This window comes from Lacerta agilis, chromosome 15 (genome assembly GCF_009819535.1).
Source record: "Lacerta agilis isolate rLacAgi1 chromosome 15, rLacAgi1.pri, whole genome shotgun sequence".
In the NCBI taxonomy this organism is placed as follows: domain Eukaryota; kingdom Metazoa; phylum Chordata; class Lepidosauria; order Squamata; family Lacertidae; genus Lacerta; species Lacerta agilis.
Window position 1 is genome coordinate 32,290,467 of NC_046326.1, and position 17,629 is coordinate 32,308,095.

The 17,629-nt window shown below is 40.1% G+C and overlaps 1 protein-coding gene across 2 annotated transcripts in view; it reads right to left on the minus strand.

Annotated features, from left to right (window-relative positions):
* Positions 1-4,399: 4,399 nt before the first annotated feature.
* Positions 4,400-17,629, minus strand: part of UBE2G1 (ubiquitin conjugating enzyme E2 G1) — a 33,134-nt gene continuing 19,904 nt past the window's right edge. Inside the window, exons 2-7 of one of the 2 annotated variants that reach the window (XM_033171474.1) lie at positions 16,102-16,204; positions 11,043-11,140; positions 9,433-9,611; positions 8,284-8,409; positions 6,893-6,985; positions 4,400-5,473 (exon numbers count right to left, since the gene is read on the minus strand). In XM_033171474.1, coding sequence (XP_033027365.1) covers positions 8,323-8,409; positions 9,433-9,611; positions 11,043-11,140; positions 16,102-16,204 — 467 coding nt within the window. In that variant the 3' untranslated portion in view covers positions 4,400-5,473; positions 6,893-6,985; positions 8,284-8,322. The remainder of the gene's footprint in view (positions 5,474-6,892; positions 6,986-8,283; positions 8,410-9,432; positions 9,612-11,042; positions 11,141-16,101; positions 16,205-17,629) is intronic. The other variant, XM_033171476.1, reaches the window with a different exon arrangement.

Sequence of the window (17,629 nt, forward strand, 5' to 3'; positions counted from 1 at the left end):
CCTCTGTGGCATTTGCCAAATTCCAAAAGCAACACTACAGTAGAACTTTACATTAGGACCAAAGTAAGATCGAAAAAGAGCAAACCCAAGTTCAGAGTTTCAGTGAATTTTGAGGATTGTTAGTCCTCACAAGAAGTATGATGCTACTACTGCATTTTCAGTTTTCCTAGTGGCCACCATGGCTACCTAAAATTTGTTTGATTGGGCCAAGAGCTGTCTAAATCTTTAATAAGCTATCCAGTCCTAATATTTTCCAGATTGGGAAGAAGGAATAATAGTAGCATTCTTTGTATTATCCCATTGAATTCCATTAGTTCTTGTTGGCATCTGTCTTACTCAAGAGACAGAAAGATGGAGTGTGCCTTTGGAGGTCAGACTGCTGTGTTAGCAGCACCGAAGTAACCTCCCTGGGATGCAAGCCAGGGCAGTGCGAGCAGAGGTCCTGGGTTGCCCAGATGACAAACCCCACCTCTCAGCCTCACTGATGTCCAAAGGAAAGCAGAGCAGTATGTTTTGGCACCAGCTTGGTAGGAGTTGCCGGAAGGAGGCATACAAAGCGCCATGCGACCGTCTTAGGAAGTCCACTCCGGATTTCTGCAGGTTTTACTCCTTAGCCTTTTCTTCTGAAGATGTCATGCAAGACAGTGGAGGTTTAGGATCAGTTTTCCTTCTCCTAGATGGGTTGCCTCCCCAGGTTGACAAGCCTCATCTGCCCCTCACTTTCTTCTACAGCACATGCAGAAACAGCCTTCTTTACCATTGGTCTTGTTTGTTCAATCCGCCAGAGCATGTATTCACATTTTAGTACAGTAGAATAATTCCTTCACATACTTCCATAGTAGCCAGTGATGAAAAAGCTCCTCCCAGAAGTTTGCTGTATACCACATCAACATCCAATGCAAAAAAGAGAATGAAATGTGCCGTACAAGAGTACAAGAGTACAAAAAATTATTTACAAGAGTACAAAAAATTATTTACATCCTGCCTGAACTACCCTGACTCATTGTCATGAATGATGGGAACTGAGGTCCAATATCCAGACAACCACACGTTCTCCACCACTTTTACACTGGTGCAAACCGGCCTGAGACCTGTGGGTATAGGGCAGTATACAAATTTAATAAAGTGTAATAATAATAATAATGGGCACCTACCAAAGCCCCATGATTGCCTGTGGAGGACCAGATATCTGACACCAAAATTAAATTTACAGATAAAAGGGATAGGGCTTTTCAGGGGTGACACTCCCTGAGGAAATTCGACAGGTCTTTAGATATGCTGAAGACATTTTCTTATAGAGCAATACTCAAAATCATAATCCCTATGGTCTGCATGCATACTTAGGTACTTCTTTTAAAATTGTAAATTGGTCTATGACATTCCTAAGAACTCAGGAAGCTGCCTTATTCTGAGCCGATTTAATGGTCCATTTGCTCATTATTGTTCACACTGATTGGCTCTCCTGTGTTTCAGATGGGATTTTTCCTAGCCTTACCTGGCGATGCCAGGAATTGAACCTAGCATTTTCTGCATGCAAAGCAGATGCTCTCCTGAGCTAAAACCCTTCAAGCTTCTTTTTACTATTCATACTTTTAGTAAGACAAGCAATGGAAATGTTTTCCTGAAAGATAAGATACAAATGAATAAAAAAAGTCAGGACTGGAAGAGACGTTTCTACTGAACCTTGGATCCAGTTGACATCTTGCCTCCTATGCCCACCAATATACCCTTCTTAATAGAGACAGGTCAGCCTTGCCTGCAGTTTGTGCAGTGACCTGTAAACGTCCACAAGGCAAGACAACCCTTTTAAACAAGCTGGTTAATATCCCAAGAACTGCACTCTTAACGGCCATCTGTATCGCCTCAAAGGAAGAATAGGAGAGACATTCCCATTTCTGAATAACTGTTCTAGGGGTGAGGTTGGAAAGAGAAACCAAGCTTATTTCCAACAAAAGAAAAAAGCATGCAGTTGTCACCTTGCTGGCATCCATCTGTCTCAAGAGACTCGTGTGTGTGTGTGTGTGTGGTCAAACTGCTGTGTTAGCAGTTTTCCTTCTGGTCACCAACCGACCAATAACGGGAACTCTTCCACAGTAGTCCTTTAAATGGTGTAATAGTGTAAGCACTTGCAATCAACCACAACACAGATTTAAGCAGACATGTTCAGAACCCAAGAGTAAGTCTAATGCCAGCAGTAGCCAGGACACAACTTGTTATAAAAGCAAGCACAAAATAATGTTGTAACTTCATATAACACAATGATCAATTAGATTTCAGCCTTTAAAGTTTTGACAACTTACTCAAGAAGTTGTAGTTTAATTTGTCTGAAGTAGGAAATATCCCCCAGCAACCCCCTCCCAAACCATTCTGGATCCTTTAGAAAAGACAAAAGAGTTAGATTCCTGCTGAATCCTAGCCCCCCTCCCCTGCCCACTTCCAATGGAAAAGTCAAAGCTTTCCCACAATCCAGCTGGGTTCTCTGCTCAGCCCTGCTTCACCCAAGGTAACGAAATTCTCCTCCCTCTCAAACTGCCATCACTGCACTGCAGTTTGTGTTCAAGGGACAAATAAGTGAATGCTTTGTGTAGACGCAAGTTGGGAGACCTTATTATTCCACATCCAGCTGGCCGCCTTTTGGATCACAATAGCTGCCCTAGAAACACTAGGATATTTCCCTTCATATTTTAATTATGGAATAGATGGCCAAAATGTAAGACAACCACCCCCCGGCCCCCCCAAATGTCTTACGCAAGCAGAAGAGCACAAATGCTAGCCAGCTGGCTGGCAAGGACTCTCTTCCCCCCACCTCAGCAGGAGCCAAACAAATTTGGTTCTTGTTTGAGCAATTGTCTAAATCCAGCTATTGTGTCTGGGTACTAAACAGCTCAGAAGCAGCAAATACATCTGTCTAGCTAAAAAGAGAGAGCACTTAATTAAGTACCATTTCTAATTCACGGCGGCTTAGAGTAACTTTATGCTGTTGCATGTACCCAGACAAATGGGACAAAACATTGCTGCTTTTAAAGAAAATCCAGAGGCAAGAACTCCCTACCTCTATTTCAGGATTTGTTGTTTCTTCTAATTGGCAGGTACCAATGGTGATTCCCCTGGCATTCATAACTGGTACACTATTTTCCTTTCTGAAACCTACCGTATGTTCCCCCTCACTTCCCCATAATTCCTTTTGTTTGAAATGGTAGCCCTGAAAGCAGGCAGGTCTGGCCCACTGCTTACAAAAGTGCTTTTGCTTAAAGGTTGCTTTACAAGCACATAGCACAGAATTAGTTTGGATCCATCCATTCAAACCCAATGCAATTAACTGTGTTCAACAACAAAAAGCCACAGAAGACCCATTCAACTCAGTCCCTCTGCTATGTTAACGAATGTTTCCTTCTACCAGAAGAATATTTACATGGCATTAGAGGCTGTACTGCCACTGTAAAATGAGGGCAGTTAGTATGTTTTGTCATGAACTGCAGGGGCAAATGCATGATGCAGCACTACTAGGGACCTGTGTGTACTTTTTCCGTACGTGTCATGTAACTCGGCCTAAGTGCCACCTGCCCCCACATTATACCATAGGGAGGCTGCTGCTATTCCTTTGTGGATTCAGAATTAAAGCAAGCAATTTGCCTCCAGCCACTCCTTTGAAGCACTGCTGTAAACAGCAGATACAAATTGCTGCAGAACAAAAAGACCAAAGAAGCCTACAACTAAATCCTACAGTGAATATAACATTGCAAGATTAAATGCCTTGAATGAGGAGAGATTACATTGGCCCAGAGCATAAGGCCATTGTTGCTTGGAGTTTTGCCATTGAGAAGGGCCTCTGCAATGGTGCCACACACACAACCTCCATCAGTATGGTCATTTTATTCCTCCTTCATATCAAAGGGTGCTGCTGGATGGGTGTTGATTGTGGAATCAGTGCTCCTCAGGCATGCTTTTTTTTTTTTAAGTGTCCGTACAGTTAGCATCAAAATACCAGCCCACATCTCTTTCCCCATTTACTCTCCCCAGGAAAATCCTGGTAAATAAAATAACCATGGTTGCGTATGACCTGTTTGCAAATTAATCCCCAGTCTGTCTACAGCTGAATATTATACTTGTCCAACTTTGGCTTATGTGAACAGCTAATTTCCAAAGGAACAACCACTCAGGATTTCAACCAACGCAAAATTCAATGCATTTTTTTCTGTCTTCTGCATTATCAGTTTACAGTCACTTTCCATGGAGGTTCACTGAACTCCTTAGAAGTCAGTTTCCAAGAATACGAGTCACCTTTTGATGAAGTCTCAAGCAGTTGTTGTCCATTGGCTATCAACATCATCATGCTTAACGCTCTCTGAAAATGTGCTCTCATTTTTTATACTGCATAACAGCCAACTTGACACCAAGCTATTGGAAAAATTTATATTTTGGAAGAACTCACTACAGAAGGTGACAGAATTCCAAAATCAAGTTACATGAAAATATACATCGCAATTTGTCTTTATACATTAAGTGAGGAAAACCTGCAGGAGATCAAAAGGCAAAGAAATATAAAGAGGGGGAAAGAGGAAGAAGAGGGAAAGGGAAATAGCATTTGATAGCAAAACCAGAACTCACTTGAAAGCCTACAGCTCTGCATGCTTTTATTTATCCAACTTCAAACCAGGCAAGAAATCAAAAGAAAGCAGTTCATCCTATATTGGGCTAACATACTTAGCTGACCACTTCCAAAACAAATGCTCTCAACCCTTTTGGGAAAGATAACAGGCTCAAGGGTGCTCCACAGCTGTAAAATCTTATTGCTACATCCAAGCCAAGAGATGAGCACAGCTGGGTCATAATGCAAGGGAAGGAACTGCACCTCCTGATGACAGTGCTCAAGTCATCATTAGAATCAAGTAATAGATCTGTGTTGTATTTATGTAATCTGAAAAAGGTAAGGGGGAAGGGACAGCATTACAAAGGTATTAAACTTTATTAAAGTGAGAGATTTTAATGAATCTTCAATGGCTGAAAAGAAAAAGTTAAAACGGAATTTTTGAATCCTAATTTGTTTTAGACTGACATGCTTCATGAGAAATTTTAAAGACTCATAGGGAAAACCAGGGGGGGGGGGAGAAGAGAAAAATGGAAAACCTGCTAAAAATCTTTAGAATTTACACGATTCTTATTCTAACTACAAGACAGCATTATTTGGTACAATGTGTATTTGTGGATGTACATGAACAGTATATATTATCCGGATCATGTTGTGCTATGTACACATCTTTACAATTCTTCCTGAAGGTTAAAGCAGTTCCATTAGTTTTCAAAATGCGCAAATCCTTGTTGGCACTTGTTAGGCTCTTTGTCAGCATTAATAACTGGCATGTTTTATTGCAGCCCAGTTCCAGCCAGTGTCTGCCAACTTGGTATAAACAGAAGTCCAGCATTAGGTGGATAGAGTGCAGGAAAAACAGTGCCATGTTCCTCAATTGGAGACCTACAAAGGCAAAAACAAAGAACCATCAGCCAAACAAGATCTAGTCTTCATGGCATCATCAAATGACAGGCTGCAGCAGACCAAAAAAGAAAGTTCTCTGTAGCAAGTGCTTCCAAGATAGGCTGATATGAGAACTCTCAGTACCAGCATCTGAACTGCTGTTCAGAGCCCCAGTTCGGTTTGCTCTAGGGTTGCTTTCCAGAGGCCAGTCCTACAGGGAGCACACAACTAGAATACTAACACATTGAGCATCTTCTGTATTTAAATATTTTACAGAGATTCAAATGAACTTTAACTGCCATTTCCTAAACTAAAAACTACGGTTTGATCTTCTGCAAGCCCCATTTAAAAAACAAACATGTTGTGTAAAAATGTCACATGGAAAAAAATACGAGAGAGACATTGCACACATCTTTGTAAATCAAGAAAGTCTTTAATAAAAATACTTTTTAAAAAACATGTTGAGGGGCACATCAAGTTGGCAGCACTGCCCTGGTGAAATACATCAGAATGTTCATGTTACAAAAGACCTACATACATCACTGAAAAACCTGTGTTTTCAGCAAAGTTGTATTCAGCCACGCATGTTTTTAGCCAATTCTGACAGGAACAGCTCACTCAAAAAGATTGCTCCATCTACCAAATGAGTGTGTAGGAGAGTCTGTTCTTTACATCAGTGTCCTTTAGGTGCTACTTCCCATTATTCTCATTAAATATTTCTGTGAAACTTACAAGTTTGTATACTTTGAGCAGGTTGTTGCCCAATTAAAGGCATCTTACTTATTTACAGCAAGAGCAATGGGAGCTGAAGTATCAGGGCTTCAGGGCTCACTTGCTGAGACCAAGAACACTATAACCTTAGTTGTCAAACCAACTCAGCTACAATACTAGTAGGGTTTCTTTTTCCCTCAGCAGCTACTAAAATTAAGCATCCCAAAAGCATCAATAGTAAGTGGGAGTAGCAGTACAATATACTGTGCCAAAATGGCAATAACGTGCCAGCTGCAGAGAGGAAATCTGCCTGCAGTAAAAGATTCATTACAGGCAAAAGTCACAGGCATTTATATGGCACATGCAGTAGTCCTCTACAAAGTGCAACGGGTGGGATTGCTTTTTTGTACAGGCCACACAACTCAGCTAAGATATCCCTGCATTTGGAAGCTTACTGCCCAATAAGTTTCTCACTGATTGCATAACTGAGAAGCAAACCCAAAATTAGAGATATGAGTGTCCTGTTAAGGCTGTAACCACATGACCACCCCATACCCAATGGAGTGTTTGAGGGAATCATAAAAGGGGACTAACTCAACATTTAATAAAGCCAAGTGCAAAGTTCAACAACTGGGGTGAGGGGCATATGTGCCAACACAGACAAGCAGAAGCCTAGTTACCAAAAACAGCTAGTTCTCATATACATACATCAAAAGCTGCATGTTTAGTTTTCAGCTGGCAACACCAAGATTCTTTGGAAATCATCAGTTGCAGGATTACCATCAGCAGTAACCACAAGTGCTACAGAGATACATACAAGCAACAGAGACTAATGTTTTACAACTCTGGCACAAATTATTAAGCAAAACATGTTCCACTCATGCAGGATGGCTTAGCTTTGGAGTGTACTACTGGAGTTATATTAGGCAAATAGGCTTCTGCTGAAAAGCTGACGTTTTCTAGACACAACTACTTTTTTTTGCCGGGGGCAGGGGCAGGATAAGAGTTATAACTTTACTTATAACCAGGTGTTGCATGGAGATATCAGTAGTGTCCAGTCCTGCTTAGTGTTCCACACCTGTTCACCGAGCCCCCAACACCAGTACTTTGTCTTTGGTGAAACAAAAAGCTAGAAGGCTGCCCTTCCTATTCTCAGGTTTTGTAACTATCTCCAAGTACCTGGGCTAGTCTTTGACATTTATTTGTATTTTAAACAACTTCTGAAACAGGTACAGGCCCCAGGTTTGGGATCCAATACCTAAGCCATAGCGTTGTCTGGTTCTGCTCCTTGTACACTCAGCCAGAGCTTGTGGAGCTGCAATTTTAAAAAAATCCCACTCTTCCCTCAAAGGAAGGGAAGTGTGACAATACATGGTCCTCTCCCTCAGCACCCCTTATTTCCACAGCACAGGAGGCAGGTTACCCCGGTAGCTTCTGTTGCTGAGCAGGGATTTAGACTGGGTTCGCACAGCAAACTATACCACTTGGGCTCTTGCTTGGATTTTTCATGGACTGGGGCTATGGACAGTGTTCTATCATGTGTACCAAAACTCCAGTGCTGTATGCAAGGTTTAGAACATGTTTGTTTAGCCAAGGCTATCCAGACACGTGGCAGTTACATGTGTTTTCTTTTCAGCCACTACTGGTTTTTATCACCTTTTGATTATTTTTCATATTTGTTTTTAATTGTTTTAATGTTTTATAATGTTGTAAACTACTTAGAGGGTTCTCCCTCCAACAGTCAGTATATAAACTTTGTTTAAAGAAGAAATGGTGCTCTAATTTCAGTTTTAGGAGCCTTTTGTGACTGGAGCGGGAGAATTGTGATGTGTGTGTGTAAAATATGAAAATAGTACGATATATAAATATAATAAAGTAATCTGGCCTGAACATTAAAGAACTATCTCCTAGCAATAAAGGAAAAACAAAATCTTATCTGCTGAATAAATGCAGAAGTAAGAGAGAGAGAGGAAATACACACTTGTAGAACGTGAATACTTACCTCACTGCCTTGAGCATTCAACATGTAACAACCACTTTCTGGATTTTCCAATGCAAAATGGAATTTTCCAAACTTTTTTTTTTTTAACCCTACTTACCCTGAAAAAAAGTGAAGCTACTAGCTGCTGAATTAAGTGTCACTCAAAAGCAGTCTCTTGGCTTTTTCTTACACAGCGGGCAACTTTCCTTTTGAATTCTCCATTTCTATCTTCCCTCCATTCTTTCTGTAAATTAAAATCCAGATTTCAAATGATTCTTCAACCTACCACAAGTAACTTCATTATTTTTTCATTTCCTCTAAAACCCATGAAGAGTGCTATAAAATACTTGGCAATAAAAGTAATCAACATTTGTAATTTAAATATGAAACTTCAGCAAGTGCTACCTGGGATTCAGTTTTGTTTTTTTAAATGAGAACTTATCCATTGATCTTTGATTGACAGTATACAAGCCATCCATTCTGAAGCCTGAATCAGGGTTATATGTATTCTAAGCTAGAAGAATCAAAATTCTGTGCCAAATCCTGCATCTTGAGTAAGTTAATCAGATCTGCATAATCAATCATCCTGCTCTTTCCACTTATCAAGACATTCCAGGATCAAAGCAGAATATTGAAACCACAGTTCCTGAAACACTTCCTTCTATTTCAAGAATTCACAAGGCCACAGGCTACATTTTCAAGTCCAATTTGGCAGTACCAGGAAACACTCCAAACTCATGGAAAATTAGATACCATATTCCATGCTTGTATAAGTTCAGCCAGAGGTTTAAAGGTATGCAGCTCTTTCTAAGACAAAGAACCTAAACAGAAGTGATACTCCACTATATGCAGTGGTGTATCAATCAAGTAGGAACTCTTCTCAACCTGAGCACACAAGATGAGCAGGAAAGGGTAGGTACACATAAATAACCAACTGGACAACTATCATGTAATAAGTGTATTTACTACATACATGCCTGTCATTGAGAGGAAGCTTGTTCACACAGTTAAGCAGCCATATTTGTAATCTTTTCTTATTTAAAAAAAATCCAGAGATGCTGTTCGCCTCTGAATATGGACAGCAAAATAGGGAGAAACTCCTATTACACTTGAAATTATACCATGACCACATTACTTTTGTTCAACTCCTGTCCCTTTTATTACTAAAAAGTCATCTTAAGGGGACAGAGCTGCGTGCCGTGAAACCATTCCATGGTATTTCACAGCAATGCTGGGAATAGATTTATTTACAAGCTGCAAGTCATACCGCTGCATCAACGTTAGCAGGAGAGTCACCGTTGGGATCTGCCAGCATAGAAATTACACTAATCATTATGGTTTCCACAGTATGGATGGGAAGCCAGCGTTCTTCAGGTTTCTCGTAGCCATATTTGTCTTCACCAGGCTCATGAAGGATGGAAATACAGACATCACCATTTTTATCAACTACCAAGAAGAAGAAGAAAAATAGAATTTCAGAGCCTTAACATTGTAGCAGAAGTCCTGTCTTCAGATAACAGTGAAAAGCAAAGTAGTGAGGCTGCTGGATAGTTTTATACTCTACTATGGCCATCAATTCCACCCAACTATTAAGGATAACATTAATATGAATATTTGTCAGAAACATGGAGTACAAGTGTTAATAGTGAGCAAGATTCGGTCGACTTGACAATAGGATTCACAACTATTTAATATATGGAATTTGCTTCCCAAAGATGTGGTGATGAATATCAGATAGGGGAGGGTAGACCTATCAATGATTACCAATGATGTTCATGCCCTGTTTGTGGAAGCATCTGTCTGGCTCTTGGGAAGGGCAAGCTGAAACAGATGGACCTTTGGTCCAATCCAGTAGGGCTCTGCTTACATTCACAACATATGGATCCACCAGCTACCCTGGAAACTGCAATTCACCACTGCTAATTATCTTTATCTTCAAAATACACCAGCAGAAGTATGCCGTTAGTTGACTATAGCAACTGCTGTGTAAGCCAATACACAATTATTTCCATTTTAAAAATGGGGAACAGAGGCTAATACTAAAACAGGTCCCAGTGATCTGTGAAGGAGGCCCTATTCATTGTTTCACAGAGTGCAGATGTATATCTTACAGTGGAGAGGAAAACAGCTTTCTCCACTGAGAACGGAAAACAGCTTTCTCCAAGGTGGCATCTACCTTGTGAGATGATCTCAGTTTCCACTGAAAATGGAAAATGTACTCAAGGCATTTCTTTGACCATAAATACTGGCTCCTGGCACTCCTGGCTTCTGTGGCTGACATTTTAACTTGGTTTTATTTAGTTGTTTTGTTGTGATATTTAGTTGTTTTGTTTGTGGATCACTTTGGGATTTCTTTTCAAAATAAAAGGCATAAAATATGAATTATTTTAATAAATGAAAACTAAATAATCCAAGGAAACTTTAAGTTATCCAGAGTCAGATGAGGCTTAAAATTCCAGTCTCCACACTTCAAATTTAAAATACTACCTAATTTTCTATATTAGACTGCATGCAAGCAGTGTACTGAGAGCCTAATCACCCAACTGTCACATGGATGATACCTAACCAATATTTTAATAATTTTCTTGCTGCATTTATATCCCACATTTCCTCCAAGGAGCTAAAGGTGGTATGCATGTATTTTCACAACAATCTTGAGAGGTAGTTTATGTTGTATATCACCCGTGGCCAATAAATCATACCTACAGTTAAACGAAAGACACAGACACCAGCGAAAGTATTTTTTCCTGAACCCAAATATTTACATTCCTTCCTAATAATTTCCCATTATCCAAAATTACGGCTCTCAACTTAATTCATATTCATTCCAGATGCAAGACAGAACACCACACTTTACACATGACATCAGTGTCTTACCATTTGGATGCCATATTTCTGTGATAAACTTCATTTTTGGCGGCCTGAGTGGATAGTCCTTTGGGAAAGTAAGGTGAGCTTTGAAGACGCCGCCTTCACTGGAAAAAAAGAAGAATTTTCAGTCACTGCATTTAAAAGTTTCAAGCGATTTAAGTTCACCATTGCTTTGAATTTAAGCAGTCATCAGATCCTAGTACACCACTTTGGAGCATTACTAAGAATGGTTATTTATTAAATGCCTGAGCGAGATGTGCATTTCCCCCAGTAATGCCTATTCTGGTGCTTCAGGATCAATTTCCCAGAATATATCTCAGGATTATTATCTATTCCAGGGGTTCTCAAACCTTTTACACCCAGAGTTCACTTGAGACAACTGAAAAATTCTGAGGCTCACCAGTCAGAAAAAGGTGGTGGTGCATCAGAGCCTGTCATAAAATGGTTGCAGATGAAGGCAGAATTTGGCACTATCAGTCAGCAATTACCAATGTCTAATAAAACTCTGGAAATTTCTCAGTTGTTTGCCACAGTGTTTTCTTTGGGGCAGGGAGTCCTAAAGCTCACCCTTTCCCCAAGCCAAGAATGGGCATTTGCTCTGGAGGTATTGTGGCCCACACTCCTCATTTTAGGGAGAATCTGCTGAACCAGAGTATTACATGAAGAAGACTCTCTTTCATCTCTTCCCCAACCTCTATGCACTTGCCACTCAAAAGTAATTTTTGTATAGTTTTATTTATTGTCAATAATAATATCTAGGTACAGAATAAAAAATGTCTTCAGCAGTACAGATAGTTGCCTTTTTCGAGTCAGTAAAGGTTATTGCAAAAGTTGATGAATGCAATACATAAAGTAACATAGAACAAATAATTATTTCCCCCCCACACATACTGCATCCTCCAGAATAAAACTTCAGCAGAACCACAAAAGTATTTTTTTACCCATGTCCTGTAACTACTTCTTCGTCTCCTTTCACATTCAACCAGTACTTTATTCCCCCTCCTGCCCCCCAAAAAACCCTACTTCAGGTTTCTTACACCTCTCCTCCATGGTCATTTTATATGCACTACTTCCTTCTACAACAACTTTCTTTTCTATTCCCAGTTTTATTTATTTATTTATTATTAACAAAAATGACCCCTTTATCTCACTTTCTTTCTTTTGAGCACCTCATCTAGCCCTTTCCACTCAGAAGAGGGATACCTTCCTACACCCACTTTTCTGTTGTCCAGCCACTTTTACTCAGCATCCAAGGAATCACTGGTGCCGGCACTGGTCCAAACAAAAGGCTATGGGGCAAGGTAGGCAAGCAAGGAGGCACTGTGCAGACTGTGGCCCACCTGAAAGTAGCCCGAGGCGAATGTTGGGGCCCAACCCACTATTTAAGAAAAACTTATTTAATCAATTCCTTAAACTTCTTCCTACTTCTTTTTAGTGAATGGCTCAATGGGTCAAGTCTACAATTTCAAGAGGAAGTACTAGAGAACCATAATGCATTTAGCCTAGGGCTTGCTAGTTTAAAAATCAGATTTGTGTCATGTGTGGCAAAGCCAATTGAAGTAAGTCTCACTGAATTTTAAATGGGATTCGCTTACACAGTCATACCTCTAGATACGATCGCTGCGGGTTGCCCTATCAACTGAAAAGGCAAATTTTTAAAGTGATTATTCACAACCCTCAGCTATTTGTTCTACTTTGCTCTTTTGTTGTTAGGGGTATGTTGGCATTAACAAAGCACATCATCAACAACAACAACAACAACAATAATAATAAAAAGATTGGGATGGGGTAGAAAGAAGGGAGAAGCACCTCTACAGTACAACTCTATCCCCTGCCTCCCACCTGTCCCAATTTTTGAAATTGTGGTTTAGCTAAAGCACAATAAATTCTGATAGATATCCCTAAGGTAGAAAAGCAGAAAGAGAAGGGGACACGTATATTTAGTTACACTGGAACCCATCTTGTAGGTATGGATTTGAACACCGACTAGAACAGAAGACATCTGAACACCTTCTAGAGGAAAAGACCATACGCAGATTGAAACTTTCACTAAAGGGTGATGGAGGAGCGGCAGATGAAGATGATGGATTATGCGGAACTGGCAAAACTGACCTGCAGAGTCCGAAACCAGGACAAACTAAAATTCCAAAGAGGTTGGAGAAAATTCATTGACTATATAAATAATAACTGTAGAAGTTTGAAGACACTAGCAGGATTTAAATAAATCCTATGACATGGACTTTATAATGTAAGATTAAACTGTGTGATATAGATTTGAAAAGGGAAAACTTGTTGGCTGGATGGAGGGAAGTCATAAGCTCGGCAGAGCGGTAGGGAAAGAGACTAGTAGGCGTATATTGGAAATTATTGTTTATTGTTTAAAGTGAAAGTTTAATAAAAAATATTTAAAAAAGAAAAAAGAAACTTTCACTAAAGGGGAATAAAAAAAGCTTTCAGGTTTCTGTGGGTGCAGGACTGGCAAACATTTGTTCCCAAGTAAGTGTTGCAGATCCACATACACGTTTCACCATCATATCTATTTAATGAGTAAGCCAGCTTGTTGGCTCTGTGCCTAAAATGGCGTTTTGTATGAGGCAGGTGTTAACATTAGGACAGATGTGTGAACTTGAACATATTAAATAGGAATAGTGGCAAAACATGCAGTTTCACATAATCAATGCCATTTGCAGCTAGCACCTGTTCAAGAAAGTAGCCTTATTTTTCTGGCTCTCTTTTACATCAGGAGCACGACTAGAGAAATATTTTAATTTCCTAGGCAACAGTATCACACTTCTTTCTAGGTGCCCATGCTAACAGACACCAGATATTTTTCCAGGCCTTGCCATTTGTATACCCAGCATTTATTCTAATTAATATGCCAACAAGCAGAAAGTGATTCATCTGCCACCTTCTATTTCACAAATGGTCATAAGCACATAATTTCTCAGAATTTTTTACTTGAGAAGTTACATTTAAAGCTTTAAGGCTGTTTTTGTAGCCAAAGATGGAACAAAGACCACCCTAAGCAAACCAAATTATTCAGATCAGAGCATACAATATGGTCCCCAAGATCCTCAGGAGGGGCTCTATTTTGCTGGTTGCGCTACCACCTACTCTGCAAGGAAAAATGTGTATTTATGATGTTCCACTTTCCTTCCATGAACTCAAGTGAGTGGCAAGGGTAGCCAGTGTGATGCCCACCAAGCAGTCTCCCATCAAGCACTGGCCAGTCCCAATACAGTCATACCTCATGTTACGGCTGCTGCGGGTTACGTCTTTTCGGGTTGTGCTCTGTGCCAAACCCAGAAGTACCGGCCCGGGTTACTTCTGGTTTCGGCGCTTTGTGCATGCGCAGAAGCGCCGAATTGCATCACACGCGTGCGCAGCGGCACAGATTGTGAATGCTGCGGGTTGCAAACATGCCTCCCACATGGATCACGTTCGCAACCTGAGCGTCCACTGTACCTGCTTAGCTCTAGCAAAGTTACTGCATTATATGCCTTAAGGTCCTAGGGATGTCTCCCAGCAATTTACACATAGAGTTGTGTGTAAATGATGCAAGCTTCAGTGTTTCCTGCCTCCAAACAGCAGAAGGAACACAACCCACTTGCCCTGTCAAACAACTCTTGACTCTAGTGTAGCACAAGTAGATACTCTCAAACAGGGGTCAGCAAACTTTTTCAGCAGGGGGCCGGTCCACTGTCTCTCAGACCTTGTGGGGGCCGGTCTATATTTTGAAAAAAAATGAACGAATTCCTATGCCCCACAAATAACCCAGAGATGCATTTTAAATAAAAGCACACATTTTACTCATGTAAAAACACCAGGCAGGCCCCACAAATAAGCCAGAGATGCATTTTAAATAAAAGGACACATTCTACTCATGTAAAAATACGCCGATTCCCAGACTGTCCGCGGGCCAGATTTAGAAGGCGATTGGGCCACATCCGGCCCCCGGGCCTTAGTTTGGGGACCCCTGCTCTCAAAAATGAACAGAGATCATCATCTTGCAATGGAAGCCCCCAAGCCTCATACATCATGGTACATGTCCAGTTTTTACTTGCAAACTGACAGTCATTAACAGTCGCCAACAGGTTTTCCACACCTATCAACCAATCACCCATTCCCACCACCCTTCTGAGTAATACCCCTCCTCACTCTCTCACTATATATAAGGGTCTGGAGACTTCTGTTTCAGAAGAAGTGTGCATGCACACGAAAGCTCATACCAAGAACAAACTTACCGTAGTTGGTCTCTAAGGTGCTACTGGAAGGAATTTTTTATTTTGTAGTGCAATCCTAGGCATGTTTACTCAGAAGTAAATCCCACTGTGCTCAACACAGCTTACTTCATAATAAGTGTGTTTAAGATTGCCACCTCAATCTGCCTTATGATGCCTTAAGTACCTCCACCTGAGGAATATGGTAATGGCAATTGTCTTCTATAAGAGACCCAAAATTAGAATAATATTATGTTAGCCAGCTGCCATGCTATTGTTGTTGTCAAAACCTTTTCTCTGGTCCTGAGCTTTGTTTATTGGTGCTTGTTGGATACTTGTTTGGGGGAAATGTCTGTTTTATATGTGTATACTTTACTTTAAGTAAAAGAAGATAAAATAAGATAATTTATTTAGGTCTTAAACTTCATGAACCAAAAAAAAGAGAAAAGCTTGCCCTGTTCAAAACATTTATCCTTCACTCCCTCCAAAGTCTTAAGGGGAAGCTTTTATCTAGGTCTTGCTATAGTTTTGCTTTCAGTCAGTTATTCATAGTGCAAGTCTTTCCTTGTGCCCTGCAGGGAGAAAGAATATTATCTACTTGGAGACTGAAACAGGTAGCTAGTTTTACTTCTTACAAACACAGTATTACAAGTTATCCCCATTAGATTTAGGATAGAATTACTGTAATCCAGGATAACCCAGATTTCAAATACATACATTTTATACCAATATTTAATTCCCCGCCCCATATCAAATCAGTCTTGAGAGGGCAGAAGAAGCTAGTTATCAAAATATTAGTTGCTTAATCAAGCAGGTATTTTAGTTAAACAGCTAGGGATACTTACTACAGTGTATCTGGTGGACCAATAATAAGAACTTCCCATCGATATAGATCATTGTCATCTATTAAACCTGCTGAAAATCCTTCCACTGGGTTTTTGTTGAGCTCTGTTTAAAAAAGAAAATATATACAGTTATAGAAGAGGTAACATTTACACATATCTTGTGCTTCATTTGTAACGAGCAAACAAATAACTTTCAGAGCTTATCCAAGTGCTCTTTAAGTTAGAACTCAATTGTTCTATGCCACATTCTCAAGGTCCCTAGTTTGCTCATTATCTCGTAAACACAAAGCTCATATTCAATGATATACCAAATGCCCAACACATAAAGCTATTTCAGAGAAACCAAGTTGCTCATTCCTAGCCATATGGTCCTACTCCCCTGTGAGCCTCCAAACTGACTTGTGGCTAGATTCTTCTTCCCTGAAAGAATGGCTATCTAATTATGCTACAACCTACTATAAATTCCAATAAAACATAGTTTAAAGTATTTTACCTTGTTATTCAGCCAAAAAGCCTGCTATGATCACCTGTACAAGCTAGTTGCCCCATGATACGTAAAGGTTAGGGGCAAGGGAAAAATTACCCCCTCTGCTTATTCTGGGCCTTCACATATCTAGCTCCTTCCCATGGGCAAAAAAATGATGTCTTTTATAATGCAGAACACTCATACCAAACCTGACCATCAACTTCAGTTTGTCATTATTTACTTAGGCTGTAAATTGGTCTAAAAATGTGTTAACACACTAAAAAAATTATTGCTCTTTGAAGATGCAAATAAATCAAGGTTGTAGGCTATCCATTAAATCATTTGTGTGAAGAAGAAATCCAGATCCCAGTTGCTTTCCAGGTGTTGACTGAGAGCAGCCTAAATTGCTTGTGACCTGCATAAGAGCACTAGTTACTACGTGAACCTGCCAGGCAACCAAGGTCAGCTTCAAAGGCCCTTCTCCGTATGTCTCCAATAGTGAGAGCAAGCCTTTTTTTGTGGTAGTGCCTAAACTGTCACATCAATCCTTCAATATTTCACCAAGTACCTGCCAAGGTAACAAGAGTGTCAAAGTGGATCCTATTCCCTTGCACTTAGCATACCATATTTTATTTTATACTTGTTGTTTTATTATGGTAGTTTCCTGCTTTTATTAACAGCTTACCACTTCATTTTATGATTTTTAATGCTGTTTTATGGGTTTTTAATTCATTTCTCTGTCAACCCCCTTGAGGACTTTTGAAAGTCAAAAGGTGGACATGTATTTCTTAAATAAGAAGCTATTAAACTTTGTGAGGCCTAGACAACCAGTTACCATTCACCCACAAAAAAATGGGTATCGAACAAAGTTTTCCAAACTTTTAATGTTGGTGACACACTTTTTAGTCACACTTTTAATTCGCATCATTTCGCGACACAGTAATTCAGCTTTACTAGTAAACCAGAGGTTAAACTAACCCCTTTCCAGCCCCAGGAGCAGCGTGGGGAGCGTTCATGCAACACACCTATACACTGCAGCTGACACACTAATGTGACACACAG